The sequence below is a fragment of the Callithrix jacchus genome, chromosome 3 (genome assembly GCF_049354715.1).
Source record: "Callithrix jacchus isolate 240 chromosome 3, calJac240_pri, whole genome shotgun sequence".
Classification (NCBI taxonomy): domain Eukaryota; kingdom Metazoa; phylum Chordata; class Mammalia; order Primates; family Cebidae; genus Callithrix; species Callithrix jacchus.
Window position 1 is genome coordinate 19,446,857 of NC_133504.1, and position 26,629 is coordinate 19,473,485.

General features: G+C 35.8%; 2 protein-coding genes across 2 annotated transcripts in view; one reads left to right on the forward strand and one right to left on the reverse strand.

Annotated features, from left to right (window-relative positions):
* GALNTL6 (polypeptide N-acetylgalactosaminyltransferase like 6) overlaps positions 1–25,045 on the reverse strand; it is a 1,268,478-nt gene extending 1,243,433 nt beyond the window's left edge. Inside the window, exons 1-2 of the mRNA XM_002745217.6 lie at positions 24,507–25,045; positions 23,777–24,083 (exon numbers count right to left, since the gene is read on the reverse strand). Coding sequence (XP_002745263.2) covers positions 23,777–23,914 — 138 coding nt within the window. The 5' untranslated portion in view covers positions 23,915–24,083; positions 24,507–25,045. The remainder of the gene's footprint in view (positions 1–23,776; positions 24,084–24,506) is intronic.
* On the forward strand, positions 23,647–26,294 carry LOC118152148 (uncharacterized). Its single transcript, XM_035292625.3, has 2 exons — positions 23,647–24,243; positions 24,399–26,294. Exons 1-2 carry the CDS (start codon positions 24,124–24,126, stop codon positions 25,635–25,637), a joined length of 1,359 nt encoding a protein of 452 aa, XP_035148516.3. The 5' UTR covers positions 23,647–24,123; the 3' UTR covers positions 25,638–26,294.
* Positions 26,295–26,629: the final 335 nt, after the last annotated feature.

Below are 26,629 nucleotides of genomic sequence, written 5' to 3' on the forward strand. Positions count from 1 at the left end.
GTCCCTGGAGTGCTTATGCAGCTCTGCCCCTGCACAGCAGCTTAAAAGGCTGTCTTTGTGCTTCCTTTACTCGTCTAACCTAGCGTATTCCTTACTGTTAACACCAAACCCTATAGTTCCCTATAAAGATCTGTGAATCAAAGATAGGTGTCCATTCCATATGAATTTTATGTTTGCCCTTTATACTGGCAACTTTCAAACCTGGACCAGCACTTTGTTGCTTAGCTTAACTCATGTATATATCCAGTCTCAACACAGAAATAAAAAAGCACCTAGAAGTAACATTACAAGCCCATGTTTTGAAATGAAATTCATAGAGGCACATATTGAGTGATTTTGCTGCAAAGAAGGATGGTGAGTGTATTTAACTCAATGTTAAATACCTATGAGGCTCTTGGCACTGGCTGGAGGGAGAGTGGGGGGAGAAGAAAGAGAAAAAGGGAAAACTATAATATATTTATTAAGCGTCTTTGTAGCTTACCATAAAAGTACTTAAAGACAGGCTGGGTGCAGTGGCTCACGCCAGTAATGCAAGCACTTTGAGAGGTCAAGGCAAGTGGATCACCTGAGGTTCGAAGCTTGAGACCAGCCTGACCAACGTGGTGAAACTCCGTCTCTACTAGAAATTCAAAATTAGCTATGTGTGGTGGTGCATGCTTGTAACCCCAGCTACCTGGGAGGCTGAGACAGGAGAGTCACTTGAACCCAGTAAACAGAGGTTGCAGTGAGCTGAGATTGCTCCAGTGCACTTCAGCCTGGGCAAAAAGAGCAAAACTCCATCTCAAGAAAAAAAAAAAAAAAGACAGAAACAATACATTTTAAACTTTAAAACCTGCAACCACAATAAAGCAAATAAAGAAACAGATAAAAGAGTGAAGAGAGAAACTACATGGATAAGTGTTAAGAAAGTTACACCAAATAAACACAGCATTCATCTTGGAGCTTCCTGGTAGCCAGGAATATGTGACTCTCATTACATAACCTAGTAATATGCCAACCTATCAAAGATAAAAGAGTGTTTGCTGGAGTTTTGAGAGTAATGTCTCAGGGATGATTTGGTAAGAGAGTTGGGTAAATATTTCTAAGTGGGAAATGAACTACGTAGTTAGGGTTGTCCTCATGGGCATTTTCCCCCTTATATTATTTTAAAACAATATTAAACTTCAGAAAAGTTGCAAAGACTTTACATATATATATTCCCAAACCATTTAGTATGAAGTTGCTAACATGATGTCCCATCACCTTGAATAGTGACCTTCTCCTTCATAACCACAATACAACAACCCAGATAAGGCTATTAACACCGATTCATAGCCACCTAAGCTTCAGATCTCATCATGATTCACCAGTTGGCCCCCAAAGTATCCTTTTATAGAAAAGTGATCTAGTTCACTCTCATGCCTTGCATTTAGTTGTAATATTTCGTTATCTTCTTTCAGTATGGATTAGATCCTAGATTTTTCCTGATTTTCCTGATGCCAACCCTTCTGAAGATTATAGGCCAGTTATTTTATGCATAAGTTTGGGCATGTCTGCTATTTCGCTGTTTTATTCAGGTTGTATATCTTTGGTGGTAAAACCACAGAAATTATACCATATTTTCATTGCAGCCTATCAGCTGGCTCATTTCAATTTGCCCTATTGCTAGTGATCATCATAGTCATTTACTCATTGTGATGTCTGTCAATATTCCTCCCTGTAAAATTGCTCTTTTCCTCTTTGTAATTATTAAGTATTTACATGCACATATGTATATTCATTTTGTGTTTATTTGTATTACAAACATTAATTCACATTGATCTCTCCAATTCCCATCTAACACCTTAGAGTTCATTTTAGGTTTTTGTCTTAACCTATTAACTCTCTTCTATGATGAAGAGAAACTTAGCTTTCTTTTCCTTCAACAATTACTGATTTGATCCATTTCCTCATATTTAAACAATCTTCCATCTTAGCCACCACTCAACTCTCATGTGAAAACGCCCAATTCCTCTCTCCAAGGTAGTCAGTGACAATCACGAAAGAAGACTGAAAATGGTGAATGTGTTAACATGAAACAATGAAAACTCTTCTGTGGTATACAAACAAAAAAAAATAAAAATCCAAACACATTTCAGGGAATTAATAACACAAACATGTCATATTTAGGATGATGTCAGTGAACTGGAAAAAAGAAGCATTCAAATAGTGTGTGGTGCATGACAAGGACAGTGGTATCTTCAGTTATATTTTCTCTGTTGTATTTGTAAAGATGAGAGAGGAATATTATCATTCTATTTTTCCAGATAATTTTCATGTCTAAAATATTTCTTAATAAATAATTATTAAAAAGATACTGACTTGGCCTTGAACAACTATTTGTCATTGTTGCCCCCAAAGTTCATCAGCTTACCTGTACATTGATGACAAAGGGATGCGACTTGCAGTAGTTCAGAGTTAGAAGCCGTGTGAGGTAGTTGCCAAAAAGATAGGATACAAAATCAGATATGTCAACTATTTTTATATAATTTAAAAATACATAGTTTCATCTAGCACAACCCCATTTTCTTGAGGATCTGATATCAAATTAACTGTTTTGGTATCTACACCCCTAAGGAATTCTTGGAGAAAGCATTAAGGAAGTAAATTTTATTACTGTTAATATTACTAATATTATTTTGTGATGCTATATGGCTAAATGATACTTTCATTTTTCTGTCAGCTGGAAATACTACATAAAATCTAATGATTGTATAGATATTGCAGACCTCATTCACCCATCAATTGATTGCACACTATCTTACAATAACATTTAAAAATATATTTCTATTTTTGTTTACAGTAAACCATTATTACTACTAATATTATTTTAAAATAAGAACACTAATAGTAAAAGAAATCTGACAAGTTGTCTTTAACATAAAATACGTCATAAAATGTACTTAGCCATTAATAAGTAATTAAAATTCAATCACTTATAGACATATACTAGTGACAATATAGAAAATTTAAGCTCTTATTTATTAACAAATTATACATAACTATTTTCACTTTTCTCTAGATGTGAATAGATAATGCCAATTACTTAAAAAATTTATGATATATACATAAATAATAAAAAAGCAGTATAGGCCGTATGTGGTGGCTCACACCTGTAATCCCAGCACTTTGGGAGGCTGAGGTGGGTGGATCACCTGAGGTCAAGAGTTCTAGACCAGTCTAACTAACATGGTGAAACCTCATCTCTACTAAAAATATAAAATTTAGCCAGGCATGGTGGTACGTGCCTGTAATCCCAGCTACTCGAGAGGCTGAGGCAGGAGAATCACTTGAACCCAAGAGGTGGAGGTTGCAGTGAGCCAAGATAGTGCCAGTGTACTCCAGCCTGGGTGACAGAGCGAGACTTCATCCCAACAACAACAAGGCAATAAACTGATCTCACCCACTATAAATATTAAATGTTACATTACATATAGGAATAGCCATTCTGCCTAAGTAATATATTTTAGAGCTTGAGTAAAATGTTATAAAACTATAGTTATAAATAAACTGTTGCTATAGTTATAAATAAAAATGTAAAATAATCTAGCACCTAACACATGTTAAACAATAAATGGTGAAAAAAATCCACACACATACATATGCATAGACATAGAGACACACACCGATACACAGAGAGACACATATACATACATACACACATACACATACACACAAAGCCAAAAATCCTAGTTGACTTTAGAAATAAATTTTTCCATTTTTCTATAGTACTTTGTGTATTTTTCAAAGTAGAATATTAAATTCTTTTCTTGCAGAAATATAAATAGAAACCCACAGAAAATTAAACAAAACATATGTTTATGACCTCATAAATCCTTTCAAATTTACTCCTCATTTCTAAGTTGTATGTTTGTCAATCTTTCTTTCAAAATCCAATCAGAGAAAGATGGCAAGAAGAACATGGAGCATGTTCTTTGTCTATTAATAAGTGGTAAAACTAGGTGTTGTCTTTAGTTCTGATGACTCTCACTCTTTTTGCTAACTACTGTAAAATACTGTGGCTTGTGGCTAAGTGTTATCTCTACAAGGTTCTTCAATTACAATCATTCCATCTCCACAGCGCAGGGGAAAACCAAAACAAGTAAACAACAAAGGACTTCTCCCACTGGTTCATCAGTTTTCTCTATAGCCACTAGTCCCAAATCCTTTATCTAAACATGTCTGACTTATGGCTCTTGTCCTTTACCCCTCTTGCCTGTGCCATTGGTAGAAAAGAGCACTTTTCATGATTTTCTAGGAACACATCTTTTGAGGGCACATCTGCTCTTTTCAAGCACTAGTATTTCCTCCCTCCTAAAATCTATTAGCCATCACATATTGTAAATGTGTGTTAAATGCAAAATCTATTAATCACTACATATTGTATCCTCTTAGTAAACAGAATGTAAAAAAAAAAAACCCTACATCATGCCATTATGTTTTTAGACAAGATTATTTTATCAATTTTGAAGTGGTAATCAATTCCGTGAGAGCAAACATACTGTATTTAATTGAAAATACTTAGGATCATATAATTTCTTAAAATATAAGCATTAATGTTTTACACTATAACATTTGCTTACAAACTAGTTTCCAAATGTTATCCCAAAGCCAGAAAATATGAGGACTTGGTTTTAAAAATGTTTATTTAATAAATGAAATTTTTTTTGTTTTCAAAGAAAGAGGTGTCTCATTTTGTGTCAAAAGCATGAGAACATCTATAAAAATTGTTATAAAAAAGAGATCACATTGAATATTTTGCTCCTTATTTTCAAATAGTGGTTGAAATAATTTTGTTAGAGCAGTGTGTTTAAAAACGATGAAGAACTTTATGGGTTGGAGAAACATAATTATTTGACAGGAAAAAATAAATATATATAAGCATGTCCTAAAATAATTCCCTTATTTGAATATAGTTTTTTAAAAGGCTGGACCAAAAGTTTACTCCATAGGTCAAAGTCTATGCTAATATAAACCCATACACCAAGGCTAATTTAGCAATAGAGAAATAACCATTATATTTTAGACAATAATATTAGCAATCAGAAAAGGTGAAGAGTGAAAATAAAATTTCTCCTTACCATAGTTTATAAACATATTTTACATAACATTCAAAATATGAGTAGGAGCCTGACCGTAAAAAGTCAGAAATATGCAGAATCCACTACTAGAAAGCAAAATGACTCAAAAGTCAGAATAATTCAGACTTTTGCCAGGTATTTTGGTTATTCCTGAGAGAATAAGGTCATTTTTTCTCTCATTCTACTTTGTTTTGAATATGAGCATCTTCCAAAAATTCTGGCTAAACAAAATGTGTGCTTAACAAATGAAAATTGGAATATGATATTTAAAAACCAAGAACACATTCACAAATATCATTTATCAGTAATAATATTTATAGTCAATAAAATATAAATTTATTAAAAAATGTTAAACACTAGTCAATAGCAATTCATTGTGCATCCCTTCTCCATTATAATAAGAATTTATACTTTGCTTCACATTCATAAAGAAGAAAGTTGCTTTTAATATTATACCTTAGATTTCATATAAAATTTTGTGAATTTACATACTTTCAACCTTGCTTACTACAGCAGTAATCAAGCCACATGTGAAACAGGCCTTAGGGGAGGATAACCAAAATCAGGTTTTGAACATTCCGTGATATTTTATATTGATTAAAATGAAAATTTAAGGCTGCTTAAAAATGGAAAAATAATTCACAAATCTCTAACTTCTAGGATGTATAACCAAATGAGGGTAATTTAAACATTTTGTTCCAATGCTAGAAGGACTTAGAAGCTTATTGCACATTACGTCTAGAAATAAACACTTGTCAGCCTGCAATGCTTACCAGCAGCTAGTCTAGACCTACTTACTTTTTATGCTTTCACTCTGTGACTCTTTCGCTTGGGCTCATAATTAAGAATAAAAATCATTCTTTTTAATGAGTCTTACGCCATGTTTTTGTTAGTCATGGCTCTATACTTCGTACTTACTTAAATAAAACCAACAAACCAGGGAATAATGTCTGATAAAATAAGAAAAGGTAATTCTATTTTATTTTATATTTATATTTTTATTCTATACTATTTTGCAATGTGTTCCCATGTCAATTGATCTTGACATTAAAAAAACTATATAGATAGATATAAAAAATTATCTAGCTATCTACTCACCTACCTATCTATTCAATGTCACTAGTGCTGGAAGTAAAACACTATCCAAAACCTGACATAAATAAGACAATAAAAAAGTAGATATGAAAACAAGAAGACATTAAATAAATTGATTCATAAGATACATAAGTGTAGATAGGAATATCCTGCCCAATATAAATATTGAGATACAAAAAAAGACCGAAAAATATATAGAGATTAGATTGCTATTTTATATTTATAATAATAACAACAAATATCTGTAGCAAATATTTGATTGTTGTACCTGTATGATTTTATTTTAAAAATATATTCTTTTAAAAAATTTCAGCAGAATCTATACATTTCATCAATAAAAGGAAAATGAAAACCAAGTTCCATGGAAAATATCATAGGGAATTGGCAGTTGTGTTTAACTAAATAAAACATAATAAACTGATCAATTATCTAGATCAAATATATTACCATAAGATTACCAACAAGGACAGACTGTGTCTCAAATAAGTAGAAATATGTAACTGGATACATTTACAGAAACAATATAAAATTATATAAAGTATTAAAATTAAAAAATACTTTTGTGTCTAAAAAGGGAAGTTACTTAAAAGTGTCCACATATTTTCTTACAATATTAAAATGACACCCATGGACATATTTTTTTAGGTAACAGCATTTAGAAAATTATGTTGTAGCATACAAATATGATGTCACAGGCAATGTGTAATGACATGCATAATTTTTGTTTAATTATAAGAATATCTGTAAATGATATTTTTATTAATGAATGTCTTTGATCTGGTAACATTAAGAAAAAAGACTCTATTTAAACAACTCCCTCTAATATTTCTGTAGATCTTTTTCCATTTGAATATAGCCAATAAACCTTCTTAGGTTTATTGAAGGCAATAGTGTATGCCTTCATACACGATTGAGATGAACACAAAAGCAAATGAAATGAAAGAAGGTCAAAGCTAGGTAAAAAGTAGATAGAAATGTCAGAATGAAAAGTTAAAAAATTCGAAGTTGACTGTAGTGCCAGTACAAACAAGAGGAGATATAATTAATGTGCTTGAAGTAATTTAGCATTATGAAAAAAGTTGTAGAATCATTTTATCAAACACAATGTCATTTAATTATCAGAATGGTAAGACTTTTTCCCCAAGACACTGCATTTAATATGCTTCTACCAAATAAAGCTTGTCATATCTATTTTAGCTCCTATAAATTTTCCTAATCTCTTTCATATGTTTTACCCTTGAATTTTCTCCCTTTCTCTCCTTGTGTCTACATTTCTGCTACGTGACTGCTAATTAAAATGAACCTAACTCAAGGTAGTCTTTCTTAAAAAGAGCAGGGGTTGTTCAAAGGACTTGTGCTGGAGAATCATACTAATGGAAGTCGCAAGGTCTGAAACATTCAAATTAAAATAAGCCCCTTGAAATATATCAGTCTGTACTCCCAAAATTACTTCTTTTAATGAAGTGCGAGGCTTCATGGTCCCTTGTAGTGTGTATTAATGAACTCAGTCAATTCCATGCTTTTTTTTTTTTTTTAAAAAAAAGATCAGTTAAGTTTTAAAAATAAGCTTTTCCTAAATTGCCATGGTAGTTATTTAAATGTATTTTATTCATAGTACCTACACATTTTGTAGTAAATGCTATACATCAAGGATTGCATAATTGAAGAAAGAACAAATTCAATGGTTATATTTTGTTCTGTATGTTATCATTAGCTTGTTTAGATGAGACCGTCTTCTTTTTAATAAAGTTACTGAAATGATCCATATCTTCTATAGCATTGTCAGATGTCAATACGCTTGATGTAATCTTACAATTTTCAGTATCAAGATCAGTCAAGTCTTGAAATAATAGGATATTTAGTCAGGATGAGGTTGATAGAAAAAAATATGCAAATGAAACACAATTCATGAGTATGGCAACTATTTACTTTCTTATATTCATATTTATTTGGCAATTCTTATATGATATTTATACTTATTTTTTGTATACATATAGTGCAACTCAAATAAACTCAATATGTAAAAGACAATTTGTATTTATGACATTCATTATTTCTAGAAATATTTATCAAGTACCTAATTTGTGATCAGATAATGCTAGGCAATGTAAGTGAAAACAGGAAAAAAGTTAGACAATTCCTGATTACATGAGCTTCCTGGGGTTGCTGTAGCCAATCACCACAAACTAGGCAGCTTAAGACTACAAAAGTTTATTCCTCCATAGTTCATGCGGCCAGAAATCTGAAATCAAGGTGTTGGCAGGGCTACACTACCTCTGGAAGTTCTATTTGAGAATCCTTCCTTGGCTCTTCCAGCTCTGGTGGTTGTTGGTGTTTCTTGAGTTCTTTGGCTTGTGGCCACATCACTGTAATTCCTGCCTTCGTCTGCACATTGCCTTCTCCTTGGTAACTGACTTACGGCTGCATCATTGTAATCTCTCTTTCTTCATCTCCACGTCCATCTTCTGTCTGTGTCTTCTAATCCATCCATCAAATTCCCCTATGTGTCTTTTATAAGAAGACTTGTGATTGAATTTAGGGCCCATAATTTAGGGCAGATAATCTAGAGTGACCTCTGCATTTTAAGATCTTCAAATTAATTACATTTGCAATAACCATTTTTCCACATAAGGTAACACTCCCAGGTTTCAGGGACTAGTACATGAGCATATACTCTTAGGTGCCACCATTCTACCCACTACTATGTTTAAGAAATTAACAGATTGATAGAGAATAAACTACCTAAACAGTAGTTGATATCCAGACTGATAAGTACCATGATAGAGGCAGAAGAAGATCTAACATCAAACTGCTGTATCTGATGCAAGCATGGGAGATCAGCAAAGTTTCCTAGAGACCGCTTGGAAAAGTAGAAATTAACCAGGCAAAACTGCAGAGAAAATATATACAAATTCCAGGGGGAAAAATATGATACTCTCAGGAAACTAAAGAAGCTCAAAATGGTTGAGGCTTAGGGAGTCCTGGCAGTGAAACAGTGATCAGTCAGATGTGGGTACATATCAAGAAGACTCGAGGTAAGCTGTATCAAAGAAAGCAAGCTTTTATCTGAAGGTGTAAGAGTAAAATACAGAGACTTAAGAAAGGCAGTAGCCTGCTCAATTAAGCACCTTCAATAAACAGCTCTGGCTGCTGTGAGCATGAACTTGAGAGCAAGCTGGAGGCAGAGTATCATTTTAAGGGTGTCTCACAAAAATCCAGTAAAGATTTTAAGCTGATCCCAACTAGGACAGTGGCAAAGGGTATAAAGAGATGTGAATGAATTCAAGAGAGACACTATAGGAAGTACTGCTAGTACAGTTGACCCTTGAACAATGCTGGGGCTAGGGGTACCAACATCTGTGCTCAAAAATCTGCATAAAACTTTTGACTAAACTACTAATAGCCTACTTTTGACCAGTGGCTTTACCAATAACATAAACAGTCAACACATATTTTGCATGTTATATGCATTATATACTCTATTACAATAAAGTAAGCTAGAGAAAATAAAACATTATTAACAAAGTCATGAAGGGGTGAGCACAGTGGTTCACACCTCTAATCCCTGCACTTTGGGAGGCCCAGGCAGAAGGATCACTTGCAGTCAGGAGTTCAAGACCAGCCTGGCCTACATAGGGAAACCCTGTTTCAACGAAAAATACAAAGATTTTCTGGGCCCAGTGGCATATGCCTGTAGTCTCAGCTCTTGGAAGGCTGAGACAGGAGAATCATTTGAACTCGGGAGGCAGAAGTAAGTGGAGATTGAGCCACTCTAACAGAGAGAGACTCCATCTAACACACAACCTAAAAAGGCATGAGGAAGAGAAAAGACATGTAGCATGCTGCACTGTATTTATCAATATCATAAGTTTATTTCATTTGTTTACAAGATGAGTTGTCTGAAATGGCGGGCAACTGTAGCTGTGGACTTCCATCTATGGTACATATCAAACAATTCTACTTTGTCTTGGAATGTCATGACTCTTCTCTGCTTCTTGGGAGTACTCCCAGCATCACTAGTGGCAATTTGGGTCCCATGGTACTATTCAAGGTTATGATTTTACAGGAAACATGATCAGAAATATGAAAGAATTGTGATTTCATGTTTTACTGAGATAGCAATTTACTAGAACAATGAACTGCTCACTTCTCCAAGTGATTAGCATCACACAGTGTATTAAACAGATACTAGTGACACTTGAACTCACTGCAAGAGAGGAGTTGCTATAAAATTATCACAGTAGAACAGTAGGTATTACAGTTAATTTCATGCAATTATAATCCAATACTCCATCTTTACACTTGTTTACATTTCTTTTGATTGTGAATGGTGCCAGGTATGGTCTGTAAGTGTACTATAACTTGTGATAGTTTTTTCACTTTTTATAATAGATTTCTGTGCATTTTTTTATGGCAGCACATAAAATAAACTACCTACATATATTTTATGCATTCATAACATAACTTTTTTTTATATTACTAGACTACATGGTTTGTCGGCAATTTTTTTTCAAATTTTCTGCAAATCTCAAAAAAAGTCTCCAATGTATTTATTGAAAGAATTCCACATATAAGTGTACCTATCCAGTTCAAACCTGCGTTCAAGGGTCAACTATACTTAGCATTCAATTGACTCTGACAGTACAGATAATGAAGGTAACAATGACAGTGATCAACTTTCAGCATGAATGCTGGGATGGTATCCAGGGTACTTCATTTAGATAAGATACAGAGAAGGAGAAAAGGTAAAGAGAATGAAAGGTATTTAATTTCAGACTTCTAAAATTTAAAATATCTGTTTCTAGTTTTCAGCTTCATATGTGGTTCGTATTGTAAGGAGAGGAATTTGGATTAGAGAAAATAATTTGGGAGTCATCAACCTAAGTTCGATAACTGAAATTCTGAGGGTCTGTGAGCGATGCTTGCGGGGATCGTGCAGAACAAGAAGTAACTGTACAGATCCCCTGTGAAATCACATAATTCAAACTTAAAGCTGTTGGAACTGTAAATTTTCTGAGCCTTGAGAAGAGTGTGGCTATGTGGCCTGAGTCACACAGCATGCAGTTGTCACTTCGGCCCTTTTCCTGTCAATAATTAAGAGCAAACAGAGGCAGCGATAAGACCCCCTTGGATCATTGCCTCTATTTAGAGTACTAAAGTAATCTTCCTTGTAATGTAGCAATCTGTAACCAATCAAATAGCTGTGGCATATGCACTAGTCTCTTATGGCAAACGTAATCCTGTTGGAACTTTTTTATCTCTGCTTATATAAAGTGTAACCTTAACTTCTCCACTTGGGAACACTGATCCTATTCATTTGGAGTCCATGTTTCCAGGTGGCTGTTCTCAAGTTTTGCACTTGAATAAACTTTGTACTTAAAAGTTTCTGAATCTCATTATTTAAGGTTGACACTCCCGATGAGTATATTTGTAGGAAAAGAACACAAGTGGGAGTCTATGAAGGACACTGGTAAATATACATTGAGTATGAGTGTTAGTTGGGAATGGCAGTGAAGACAGAAGAATTAAAATAAAAGTGTGCACTGAGAAGCCTGAAAACACACAAACACTCTGTTTTCCTGTTCTAGTCTCTTACCAGTTTTCCAAAAGCTGCTTTTGCCAACCCCTTCTCCTCTCAAATCTCCCACTTCACCGCCTCTTCTCAGATGAAGAAGATGGTTTTCAGTAGGTGTGTTAAGCTAATTTCTAACAAGTAATACAGCTAATGATAAGTGGCTTCAAAACAAATACCTAGAGATTGCTGATGATAACTGGTGAAAGGGGTTAGTGCAGATTAGCAGGAGTCAGATTCAGCCTGAGGTGGGCAGAAATGGAGTCAGGAATTGCTCCCCTACCCGCTCCAATAGTGGGAGAAACCTCAGAATGTTTAAATATTATTGTGAGAGATGTTTTGAGAGGAAAAGGCTGAAAATAAATGAATGAGAAGAAAAACAAAATATGTGGACGTTCCTAAAGAAAGTTGTGATTCATAGTCTGGAGAGAGGTTCCATATTTATCTTAAAGCTAGGGATATGTTTTCCATAGTAACAGGAGGCAAGCAGAGAATTGGGAAAACACCCATGCAAATGGCAGTGCTTTCGGTTTTATGACATTAAGTCCTGATTCTTCCCAAATGAAAATCCTATACTCACAGTAAAGAATGAAGGAAGGCTACCTGCTAAGCATGATAAAAGAGGTGGTAGCACAGGAGATTTGAAGAAAGAAGATGGAAGAAAGCAGTTTTGCAAAATAAGGAGGAAAGCTGAATAGGAAAATGTAGAATTATTTCTTCTCAGGTAGTTTATATTTCACTGTGCCAGTTTATACTTTTAACTTATGAAAGATTGTTTCTGTTAAGGTGACACAACTAAGCTGTATTTACTCTCTGATTGCATAGTTTAGAATAAACTGACAGCTCGCAGAATTACAAACAAACTGGTGACAACAAAGAGCAACAGCAGAAGCCTTGAGCTAAAAAAATATTTCTCACATCGTACACATTTTAATAGTTGGAAATACGGTTATGTTCACAGAATGTTTTTATGATGTAAAAGATTCCAGTTTTCGAAATGCCTCATCTTTCATCTATTCATTGGGCTAATAATTGATCAAATCAATCCCTATGTAAAACTTGTCTTTTAAAGGAAAAAGAGGAAAGGGAAGGCTCTACGCAGGGAAGAGTAGGGAAGAGCTGTAAAGTGATAGAGTTGCTTGTATTTCTTCACTTTCTTGACCTTTTTCTATTGGTTTCCCTGATGCTGATTTTCCTCTCTGTATTTCATTTATTAGAACTCAAGATCTCAGTCTTGGAATGCCGAGGGTCTTCTTAAATAAAATGTAATCTCCTTTGGCTTGTGAAAGAAAAGTTAAAAATTTCTACATAAGTTAAGAGGGGGGAGAATTCCATTACACAGTGTTTGATCTGACACCATTCTGCTAGGCTATCTAAAAAAATGGTAAAATTCACTTGGCTAGGGAACAGAAGCATTTTTATCTTCTCCACCATTGAGTTTTCCACAGCTTTCCATTCCCCTGTCTTTCCAGCCAGCTGGTTTCTTGGAAGCAATAGAAGAGGGCGTGAGAAAGCACTTCCTTCCTCAAGTTACTCAACTGTGGTGTCCAGCAGAACCTTTCTTGATTTTTCCAATTCTGCCTGACTGTTGCATGCAACCGGAACAACAATGTTAAAACTCAAGTTAGATGAAATAATAATAATGTATTCAGCCCTAAAGACATTCTTAGATAATTGTCTTTGGCAGTTAGACTGATTTAATGACACAATTTAGAAAAGATTGTTTTTTCCCTGAGGACAGAATACATGTTCAGAAATTAACATCATATAGTGAGAACAGAACAAAAAATATGAGGGGAAAGGTCATCAAAAGAGCATTCGTTGCTGATTGAATATTCTGGGAAGATCTATATTCTCTGTTGATATCTAGTTTGTTTCTGACATATGGGACCATATGAGCCCTTGGTTCAAGTTACAATACTTTTAAAATAAGTGCCATATTATTTTCTGAATGGGCTACTCAAGAATTTAAAAGTGAAAGAAATAGTTAAACATGACTCAAACACTTTTAAGAATACTTTAAAAGATGCAAAAATATCAAGAGGCATTGATGGATCTAGAAACAAAAAAATAAAAAATAAAAATGCAAAAATGTATCCAAAAAGGGAATCATATTCATGATGGTTCATGAAAGAACGTGTGTGGGAACACGCTTGTTCTCTTTTTCCAATCTTAACTTTCTAGAATTCTAACAAGTAATAATAGAAACACAGTTTTTCTCTTTTCCAATCTTAATTTCCCAGAATTCTAACAAATAATAGGTAACATTTTAAATTATTATCATGTACAATCCAGTTTTCTAAGCATTTTATGCATATTAACTTATTAAACCTTTACACCAACTAAATCCAGTAGACACTTTTTATACTCATTTTAGAAATGAGAAATCTAAGACACGGGGAAGATGAGTAACTTGCCCAAGGTCTTGCAGTAGTTAAATAAAAGAACTGGAACTAACACTAGGCAGTCTGTATCTTGTGTCCATCCCCTTCACCACTGTGCATATTTACTTTTATAGTTAAATTATTATATCACTTCTTCTGTTGCAATGATCTAGGATATTTTTGATGTAGTTGTAATATATGGTGAACTTTATATAATCTCAAAATTTGATATTGATAGAAAAATTCCTGTTCTATCTTGACAAGTTTTTAAAATATATTTGCATGTGTAATATAAAATAGTAATATTATATATATATAATTGGTGTTGAGGACTTAAGAGCAGCTTAACACAGTGTCAGAGAAATGTTAGAAGCTCAATAAATGTTACCTTAAAATTTATTAATATAAAGACTTCTATTTTTACTTGTATTGTTTTTTATTATAATCACTATATTACTTTTATTATTAATATACTACCTTAATATTTTTGGCAACTGAATATTAGTTGCAATAAATACCACAAACCTACCATCTATCCCCACTCGTTATACTATACTTAACTACAGTCTTGTTTGTTTGATTGTTTCCTTCATTCTGTGTATCTGGTCATCGTCTGCATTTATTTTGAGAGGTACCTTGCTGACTTATTGACAAGATGTCTGTATGGCTTCCTGACATCTCCTTTCAGCATTATAGTCTTCAATCTTTTTTTATAAGATTATATAAACCACAATAAATACCTGATTACCCATCTATCATCTTTTTAGCTAAGATATCTATAATATATCTATATTGATTCAGTTTATAGACACTTTCACAAATTTTTAATTACCTCTCTAAAGTAGTAAGATAATTTCATGGGAAAAAAACTCAGACATCCTTGCCAGGAGAAACATTCAAACTATTAAAAGCACAGACTCTAAATTTACCTCTTAGATAATAACAACCGTTGCTGCTTCTCTCTTTGCTTTACTTCACTTGACTACCTCTATCCTCCTTGGGACTGTCCCCTCATTCTCTCAGAGCACCAGCGTTCTTCTGACTTCTATTTTACCAACCAGGGTCCCAGATCCTGCCATTTACATGTAATGGCATAACAGGGACTCTGTTATGTAAACAGACCTCACCAATATCTGTTATCCATCAAAAAAGTATAAGATATTTTAGTTAACTATTTAGTCTTATCATTTATTCTAATTTTGTTTAAATTTCTACAGTTGTGTGTAACTATAATCAAGAAAATACCAGGGATGAATTATCAAGCCTAATGACCCTTTGAAAGCCTTAAACAATGCAGTGTTAACATTGCCAATTAGTTTCCCTTTCTAATAATCCAAAGCGTAAATTATGTCTTCATGCCTTCCTTACTTGTGAATTCAGTTATATAGAAGAGCCTATTGCAATAAATTTAGGGGATGATTAAATACTAAAGGTACAGAGCACTTGCAGTGGGACCGCATATTAACATTACACAATAACTTACGTATGTTTTACCTCTTCTAAACTCTAATTTGAGCACTTATTTATTATAAAGTAATGTAATCCAGCCTTATATTAAAATGTGTATATGCCTTTCTCAACCAACAGATTCCAAGTTAATTGAAAACATATTTATGGTTTCATTGCTTAGATCCCTCAGGGTCTATCCCAGCATGGTGCACATACTGAATATCCAAAAAATATCTTATCAACAATAAAAAAAATTGATAGTGGTGGATTTAATGTATTTTATTATGTCTTTATTATGTTTACACAATATTTAAGGTTATTTGCTACTTCAGTGGATGTTCTAAAAAGTCAAGAAGGTATAGATTGCTATTTGTAAAGCTTCCCTCATCACTTACTATATACCAAGCAATTTAAACATATAATCCAATTATTTCTCTTAGTTACCCTAGTATGAGGTAATTTTTGTGTTTCCGTAATCGGAACTGTGGTTTAAAGGTGTTAACTAGCATGCCCACAATTACATACTTCTGTAAGGGATGAAGACAACATATGAACTTGAAGTATCTGAACTTCCCTTTGCTTAATACCAACCCTGTCTAATTTTTATAAGAACGGCCACAATGCAATATGCTTTATCTGTCCCCTAACTCAGCTGAAAAAAGCATTAACTCCACAAAGTAGCTAAGTGATTTTGACAGTTTTTATTCTACTTTTTAACTTCTTTTCTCCTGAAAAATCTAATCCATCTCATGACCAAGATTTAAACAGTAACAACAAAAGTAGTTCTCAGCTTCTTGCCTTTAATTAGTAAGGAGAAATGCTTATATGTGAGTCATGGGCTTTATTTTTATAGAAAATGAGAGTAGTCACTACAAAGAAATATTGCTTTTTTTTCCTTTTTTTAAATTAAATGCTTCCATTTTTGAATCGCTTTCAATATATCAAAAACTAATTTTAGTAATTTTTTAATAAACAGTAATATTTTAAAAAATTAAAATTATCAACTTCTCCTTAAGTATGAAATCCAAAATGTTAAGAAAAATGCCCTTTTACTTTCGAAGACCCTGTCATTTAAACCAAATATTGGTTTATTCAACAGTCTTCCCTTCTAGATTCAACACATCAATGATATTGCTCTGCTGTGCTGTCTTGACAATGTCTCTAAAAGAGAAGCCATCTATAAATATTTAATAAACAAACACTAATTACCTTGGTAAAGGCAATGATTGCTTATAAATACTTGTGTGTAATAACAATATATATATCCATTAAACCTTGTTATATGCTGCTAAAAAGGCTGTTTAGTCCTCACTATAACACTACAAGAAAGGTATTATCACCTGCATTTCACTAAAAAAAAAACTGATCCAGAGAAGATCCATAAGTTCTTAAATGTCACACCGTGCTAAGCCAGAAATTTTAAGCCTAAATAACTTGATTCTAGAGACTACACACTGACCTACTAAAAAAGAATAAGACCCAGTGCTATAGAAATTCTGATATTTCTCCCTTAGTTAAGTTCAACCAGATTTTCTTGCTAAGGAGACATGTCAGAAGTAAGGGCAAAGGTCTGGGAGTGGGGACTCATGCTTGTAATCCCAAGCACTTTGGGAGACTGAAGTGGGAGGATCTCTTGAGACCAGGAGTTGGAGACCAGCCTGGGTAACATATGAGACCTCGTGTCCACAAAAAATATAAAAAATAAATTATCCAGGTATCAAGGCATCCACCTGTAATCCCAGCAACTTGAAAGGCTGAGGCAGGAGGGCTGCTTGAGCCTAGGAGGGCAAGGCTGCAGTGAGCTACAATTGCACCACTGCACTCCAGCTTGGGTGACAGAGTGAGACCTTCTCTTGGGGAAAAATAAATAAATATACGAAGGAAAAGGAAAGTTCACCTCTCTAAAACGTAGGTGGCTTACCCAACAATTTGGTCATTTGAATACGATGAAATCATTTAAAATTATTATAATTGTCTCTGGCTTTCTAGATTTCAAGTATTGAAATAATAGTCCATGAGTATTTGAGTACTTGAAATAACTCAAAATTGGCCTTCTTAGCCCTTAATGAGAAACCACCAGTCCTTAAGACAGGTGGTAGCTACTATCATGTACTATAACAAGCACAATTGTGTTAATTATGTTACATGATAACAGTGATTGTCCTATTTGTGATCTGTGCCATTCTAACAGGCTAAATCCTCATTGTGATTTTTACACTTGCTAAGTAGATGGAAGCACTTCTAGAGATGGATGCATTTTCTTTATGTTTCTGCATACTTTTCTAGAATAATTCATTTCAATGGTGCTGCAAATTCCCCCACCTATTGTAGATTCAAAGCAATGGAAAAAAACAAAAAGTTACAGAAGTTAAAAATATTGTGGAAAACAAAATAGTTGGGTGGATTTAATTTTTCTTTATAAGTAAAACTATGTGTGTGGGTATATGTATGTGTGTATGTGCGTTGCTAAATGAATTAATGAAATGAATACATTTAATATGAGAGTACCAATAATTCGGGTTCACCTTTTTGTCCTATAACACTGGAAGCAAAAACCTTCGTGGAAACATTGATGTGCTTTGCCTTGAATTCATCATTAACCCTAAATATACCTTTATTTGTTCACCCTCTTTCTGATGCCATCTTCCTTGTTAGGTAGTGACAGACATCAACACATTCGTGAGGAAAGTTATAGGTTATGATGCCTTGAAGTTTTGTGAACGCTCTGTCCTTTTCAACCGTTAAATGAACACTTATAGATACATTTGTTGTTTCCATCTAAATACATGTTTCCATGGCACACAGGTTTTTCATTTGTTGTTTTTTGTTGTCCATTCAAGCATTACAGTTACATTTTGAGATAATTTAGAAATCATTAGCTGTACAGTGAGGTGATAAGGAGAGCAAGTTTAGGACAGTGTGTCTTTACTGTCATCTTCAGAACCTTCTATTTCTTTGCATATATGCACATTTCTTTAATAACAGTTATTTTGTAAACACATGCAAACTGAGCAAAATGGAATAAAATGGTCTCCTTAGATGCTTTTAAAGATACGAAGTGTCCAGGGCTAAACCTCTTCCCCATAAGCAAGCCAATCAAGGGAGAAATGGGAATGCATGACACACAAAACATATCTGTCTGATTCTATATTCCACTTACATCTTATGATGCCTCTTCCTAATTTTAAGTTTTCTCTCCTCCTGTAATGTTATTGCTGATGTCCCTTAGCTGTCTTTCATTTGTATAAAAATGCTGCAAAGAGAGATATGGCTGCAAACTTTCTAAGGGTTGTCATGGCTACTCCTGACAAACAAAAAAAAAGTCAATCCTTTCGTCTACACCACTTAAATCACTCAACCTTTCTCACCCTTTTCCTATATATTCCAACTTGATTTGGCTTTTTATAATAGGAAAATACTATAGGAAGCTAATTGATTCAGCACAGCTTGTCCAACTCAGAAATAAACAGAGGGGAAAAAATTATCCCATTTTTTTTCCTTTCTTTTTTTTTAAAAACCAGATTGTGAACAGAAGACTGTTTCACACTCTGTCTCCCATGGGGCAATGTGATGAACTAATCACGTAGCGATTCTACCAGGTCACAGCAAATAATTAAGACACTTGTTACAGTGTTCCATGTGGTGCCATCCTGTAGTGATTCTGAATGGATTTTCCATAAATTCAAGAAAAGGTTCTTTAAAACCCTAATTTAAAATCTACATCTTAGCTAATTAAGAACACTGTGGCTCAAACTAATGTGTCATTTCACATCTAGTGTATTGATAATGTGCCATCCTGAGTGTAGGTGTCAATTTTTCCTCCCGTCCTTAGCTCTTCCAAATTCTAAGGTATTTGCTGAAAATGGAACACAGACATATTTTATAGCTTTAGTGATCAGCATGGCAGAAAATAAGCATAAGACAGTCTGCATACATGGGTACCAATTATCTGATATTTTCATATTTTCATGTTATGTTTAAAATGCCACTGGAAAAAAGAGTAGTGTCCAAAAAGAAGGCTCCCGCTGCAGTGTGGGGCTGATTAACATTAGATGAATTAGACAAAGATACTAAGGAATCCTTTTCAGATTTTTTTTTAATGGAGGTAGTCATGTATCTGTCAAGCACAGTTTAAAAGTGAATCTGACAAAAACAATGCATTACCTCACAATATTTTCCATATACAAGTGTGACCTCTCAGGACTGTATGCATCTCACTATGTGACTAGCACGAATAGCCCTAATTTAAAAATAGAAATTCTGAAATTCAAATAAATAATAAGGTTCCACAATTTCAAAGAGACATAGAAGACCTCAGATATTTTTTTTTTTAACATGTAGAAAATCCAGGACAATATAAGCTTCTAAAATTTTTCTGAACAGTTCTGAGAAAGTCTGGTTTAAAATTCTAAGATTTTATTCCTCAGTTTTATTTCAAAAATTGCTGCCTCTTCATACCTAAATATTCTTGAATTATTTCTGTAATTAGTATTATTCTAAAGTTAGTTCTAAACTAATATTAAAGTTACTTTTTTGAATTTTGGTTTTTTAAAAATGCATTTAGGAAAAGAAAGCATTTGGTTCTAGTTTTTTTTTTTTTATGTATGCTTGAATAAATGATTAAGAATGATATACAATAAAACTGGATATAGTAGTTTTGTTCTAAAACATAGCATTATTCTGTATGTTATCCTAATTCACAGCTTAAGACCTAATTATTTAAGTGGGATTTAATTCAAATACAGCTGAAACAAGAGAAGAGTAACATTTCAAATGTTTAAATAGAAAAATGAAACTAAGAATAACTATACAATGATTATATAACAATCATTCTCAGCTAAATGTGTTATCAATAGATTAGTTTAATATACATATTTATTTCTAAATGACATAAAGGAGATATTTATATCATTCCAATACCAAAAAAGAGACAAAATTAAGTTAATTGAAAATAACACATGTAATCATTATGCTAATATAACATCTAAATAAAAATTATAAAATACTTTAAAATTTTTATAAAATCTTAAAATTTCAAATACTTCATATTTATTTCAGTGATTTGATTTCAATTTTGCAGATTCCCAAACCACAAAACAAACTTCTACTTGTACAATGTTATTAAAATGCTTCTATCAATCCTCTTTGGTTTTGTGAGAGCAAAGGAAAAAGAAAAACTTTGAAATGAATAACTTGATAATTTTTACATCTTTGTTTCATTTTCTGCAACATAGGTGCAGAAAATGTTTAAATATTAGAAAATTATAAATATTCTTTTAAAATGGAACTATAAAAAATACAAACAATTAATTTGTATAAGATAGTAGATTTGAAAAAATATGTGTTAAATACTAAACATTGTGAAAATTAACCTACATGGTTTCCATCAGTGTTTTTTGTTTTACCTCCCTTTATTTTATTTACTTCAGATTATATAATAAGTACAATTTGTACTCAATGCTAGATAGAAAAATTATTAGTGATATGATCGCTAAAATATAAATAATGCATATTTTTAAAATATTAGCCAGTCCATAATTTTTAATCTCCATAAATTAAATTATTTCCCTTTAACCCTTTCTAATAGTGAAATAGTGAAAGTTTTTCAGCTCTTATGACCACTTCCACACCATACTTAGAACTAGAACCCCTGGCTGTTTTACACATAAGTACTGTGAAAATAGTTCACTCATTTGGGCACATGACTTATGTGGATAGCATCAGTACTTATGGCTGTCAGTGCTTCAATCTGAACATTATCTTCACCCTCAGATTTTGCAGCTTGGAGAGAAATACAGTAATAAATGGTTTCTGAAAAGACATTTAGCAATTAAACATGAAAATGTCCTTTTAAAATTAATTGCTAAATTTAAATAACACATTACCCACTGGTCAAATTATGTTTCAATTTAAAACCTGTGTGTTTAGCCACGTTGCTAACATTGAAATATATATATACATTAGGCAAATATTACATCAAAACATTAAGCATGTTTTAAAAGTCACTTTTTGTTTGGTCCGATGTAATTATTAATGAGTTAACTCTTACTTACCCAAAACTTGCTTATTGTGGACAACATATCCTAATTTTCCTTTTAATTATAATAAATAGAATAAAACCAATAAAAACTTAACTTTTTCTACTTTACAATAAACTCTATCTTTCAGTAAGTGATCAATTAATTTCTACCTTTTAAATTTTATTTTTTAACCTATAAAAAGTATTAGTTTTAAAACCATTATCTTTGTTAATAATATTAGAATAGATGATTGACATTCATTTTAGGGTTTATTTTCTTCCCCACTTGGTTTCAAAGCCTTTACATAGGATTATTAAACTGGAATGTCATGTAATATTCATCAATCTCAGTTATTTACAGTATATGAAACTTCTCTTGTCACTCCATGTCTCTTATACCCATTACTTTACTTCCTGAAATTAAGTATCGTTTGTACTGCAAAAGAACCAGAAATAAGGGAACAGTTTTAGTTCTTATAATGACAGCTGAAGAGTTAAACTGACACAGGTCTTTTTTTATTTTATTTTTTGGATGCTATTAGACAAACCATTTTCTCATTAAGGGTCAAAATCAATGGCACCAATGTGAAAGTTGTAAGAATCTTATTAATAAAATTATTTTGCATTTCATGTTAGCTATACCAGCAAATACTTCAGATGCTTATTGTTAATTCAGTTAGCAAATTTCAACGAAAAATATAATTTTGCCTTTCTTATTTTACCAACATGGAATGGAAATTTTACATAAGAGCATATTGACTACTAAAGTTATTAAAATCCTGTTCTACATCAAGGGTTGAATGATGTAAATAGGAACAAAAAAAGTTTCCCATCCAAAGTGTCCATCTTCTTAATCCACTGGAATGACAAAACAGAATACACTTCAAACCAAAATTGAATTCCTATTAGAAAGGATAATAAATAATAACAACTACATGAAAATACGTCAACATTTTCCTTCAGAATAACAATCCACTAGAAATCCAGGGACAGCTCATTCTCTTTGAAGTTTAGAGACTGGTAATGACTTCTTGTCATAATGAAAAAGCAGATTACCTCTTTATATTTCACAACTAACCACTGTACAAAAAGAAAATTCAACTTCATTAAGTATAAGAGAAAATATTTAATGGCCATTACTATACATTGCTGTTTTCCAGGAATGGGACTACTTCAACATTTTCTCTGTGTGGAAGGTACAGAGTGTTCAGGGGTGATGACCCTTGAAATTAAGAATATTAATATTCCAAGGTGATGCACAGGACAAAGTGAAGAAGCGATATATCAATATCGTGAAGAAGGCTGCATTCTGTCGTTAAAAGGTTTATTAGAGAAGCTACTTTATTAGTAAACAAGGAGTTCGACAACATGGATTTTCATCAACATTTTGGAAAGTATAGTTTGCATTACTGTTCACTAGGAAACAGTTATTCTGATCCATGTTAAGTCATACTAATGGATTACATATCAAGTAGAAAGAAAACATATACTACATATCTTTAGTACAGGTGTTTCCAATATGACAGCAAGCTGTTAGCAACAAACTTATCAAGCGACTGTGAAACGGAATGAACATTCTTAATAACTCTGCCTGTGTACCCCATCGCAGCATCTTAGCAACAGGGGAGATGAAAGAGATGCTTTAAGTTTCCACAGGGTAAAAAGCTGTAGCTAAGCAAAACTGACAACCAAAATGCTGAAAACTATAGCTTGATTTTTTAGGAACCACTTCACAATCTTAATGATTTAGTTGGCTCAATTCACCTGAACATAGACATGGCAAACCAAAAGGAACGCAAAAACCTATCCTTATCACTAAACTTGCACCAAACCCACTCCCACCTGCATAACTGAACAGTGACCTTTCATCCACCTCAAGTCAAAATCAACCTAAGACCCATGGTGACAGATTAACTTCTCTTCTTGACGTCTCTTACCCTTCTTTACTAGTTTTACATCTCACGATGTTACTGGCTGCAATCTTAACACAGCTACTTACTTAATAAACCCCAGAGTCTGTAGAGTCTTGTAATATCAGCTCTTTCGAGACTTGGGACAGAACCCAAGGCGATCCCACACCGGCTCTCCCGCGTCCCCGCGCGAGGGTCACTCACTGCCTTACCAATTTTCCTGTGATCATTCTCTGGGAGGCACTTACCTGCTGCTCCCCAGGCTCCGCCGACTTCACCAGGTGCTTATCCTTGTACAGAGACCAGAGACCAATGTTAGGCAGGAAAATTAAAGCCACCGTGAATAACAAAGTCATCTGCAGAAATCTCTTCTGTTTTCTCTTCATTGCAAATGGTAATAGAGAAGAAAAGTTAAAGGAGATGGCTCCCTGACTGCTCCTTGAGTTTAACGTCAAATTCCTTTCCTCTCCCCTGCGAAGCACCAGAAACTGAGAAGCTACAAACTTTTGTTGCGTGCTCAGCACCAATCTGCACGGTTCAGAGGGAGTTGGCCATCTGCAGAACAAACGCACAGTTACTTTCCCCCCGGAAAACTATGACGAAGGCATTATCTATTGGCTTAGACATAAATGACTTGACCGAGGAAATCATTAAGCCCATTGACCTCCATTACTATGAAGCAATGGAGGCAACGGGATCGTTTCTTGGACTAAGGGTAAGTTACGAAGAAGTCAACAGCATGCTGGATACTTAGGGAAAGCGGAGTTGTGGTGGCCCTTGTTGCTGTGGCCCCCACCCCCTCAGTGTGGGAGGGCTGGGTCGGGGTAGAGCGGCTGAGGAGAGAGAACTGAGGGAGAGGAACTGGCTCAGCCCCTTCCAGGGTCAGGAAGAAAAGTGTCCGCTTTCGACATTGGAACAGCGTCCCCTTCCTGGTCTTCCCTGAACCCCTCTTCCCGTGCTCCCCTCGGGATGACCCACCTGAACTCCAGTTCCACTCCCTCCGGAGCCAGCGTGCCGGCGGCCGGGCTCCCCCGGAACCAAGGGACTCCGAGTCCGGGCACAACTCCGGTTCGGAGGGAGGGCCAGGAACCGTCCGCACGCTCCTGTGCAAGCAGCGGCTCGGAGCCCGGGAACCCGGCGGGAATGCGAAGGCTACAGATGTCAGCGGCGTCCAGCCAGCAAGTGGAGGCGCCCTCCTCCGAGCGCGGTCCTCTGAAGAGTGAGCGCTCAGCCCCTCAGGCTCGTCCCTTCCCGCCGCGACGCTCTCGCCCTACGAGGCTCATGTTACCATTCTTTTCCGGCCCCGGAACGAACCCGCAGAACAGTCGCCGGCACCTAAAGGTCGGTATTTGTCAATCTCCTTTTCTCGTGGAGGGGATGGAGGCGGAGACACCGAAGTCCGTGCGGGGCTTGGAAGCGGGCGAGGGCGCTGCGAGGACGAGCGGAAGGCGGAGAGGCGCCGCGCCTCCCACAGGCCGCCCGCGCCCTGCTCCCCGGTGCTGGTCTTGCGCGGAGATGCCGCTGGCGTCGGCCACGAGCGGGAGCCCGCAGCCCGGAGCCCGGGAGGGGAGGGCGGGCCGCCCGGCGGGGGTGGGCACTGTCGCGCGGCCTCCAGACGCGGCACACACAGACCCGGGCGCCAGGCGGCGGCGGAGGGCAAGCGTGACGCTGAGTGGGAAGAGGAGGCTCCCCGCCTGTGCGGGTCCTCTCTCTCCGCGCCTGGGCTTCTCCGGGCAATCTGGGACGGACAGCTGTGCGGGCGCTCCGTCAAGTCACCCAAAGGGCGCCAGGCCAGAGATTCCAGAGGAAAAGTCGCCAGCGGCGCGCGGGTGTCCCGGGGATTCCTCCATGCTGCCGGCAGGAGCGCGGCACGCCGGGGCGCGGCGTCTGCGGGAGGCGGAGGCGACCCGGGGCTGGGCAGGTCCCGCGAAGAGGGTATTCCCCGGGCAGCGCGTCCTGCCGTTCGGGCCTGGTAGGGGGTGGGGAGGGAGGAGGAAGAGGATCCGAAGCGAGGCCGAGCTGAGGCTCCGAGTTCTCAGGCAGCGGCTTCTGGAGAACACCCTGGAGACTCACGGCAGCGCCATCCACGGGGCCCCGGTTGGGATATGATAGTGCCACCCCGCTCCTCCCCCGCCTCTCACGACCGCACTCCGCGCGCCTGTCGCTACGAGGGATACCTGTCCTCGCACCCTCCTCCGCGATGGCCAGAAAACGTGGGGATCAAGATAGGACTCTGGCAGATGGTACTCCTCCCTCCGCCTAACGTATCCATGCATCAACGCCCCTGACAGCGCAAGCTGGAACCTGTGGCAGCCTCACCAAGGGACAGCGGGCCCAGCACCGAGTACCAGCACGCTGGGATCTAGAGCTCACAACTCGAAAGGAAAGGGGACTTAGAAGAGGCAACAGACATGCTTGCAATGCAGGCTTCAGCCTGTCTAGAGCCAACAAGACACACCATGGTCACCTCTTTGTTACAACCTAGACAGGATGCCCACATGCTTGGGATAGATAAGGCTGTGGACTTCAGACGCTGTTTTCTCTTTTCCTTCTTCTTTCTCATCCTCATCTCTGTCCCTCCCTCCTTTTCTTCTCGCCCTGTCTCTTCTTCCCCTTTCTACTCTCTCTCTCTGGTGTCTCACTTGAGAAAGACCTAGATTTGAGCAGGAAGTTATGCCTTAAAAACTGTTCGCATTATAAATTCAAAATGCATTTGAACAGTATAGGTTGACTGTATGGCTGCATGAATAAAGCACTATGCTGTAATACTTGTTTTGGTGAATCACTTGAATTTTAAAACAGTATAAAAACATATTTAATAAATGTTGAATGTGTCCTTTATATAAAGACCAATTACCTCTAAATTTTATATAAGTGCAACTTGATCTAGAGTGCAAGGGACTTAATTCCTTACCCTCACCCCCCACACATACACTGCCTTTTGTAGTTAGCGTTATTTTCTAACCTTCTTTTTCTCTCTAAAGAAGTGCAGCTCTAAGACACAAAATAGGAATTCTGGGAAGCAACGTAGCAAGGGGAGGTTTCCTGGGAATATTATCAGGTGCTCAAGGAAATACACTTGGAGAATCATTTAATTATAT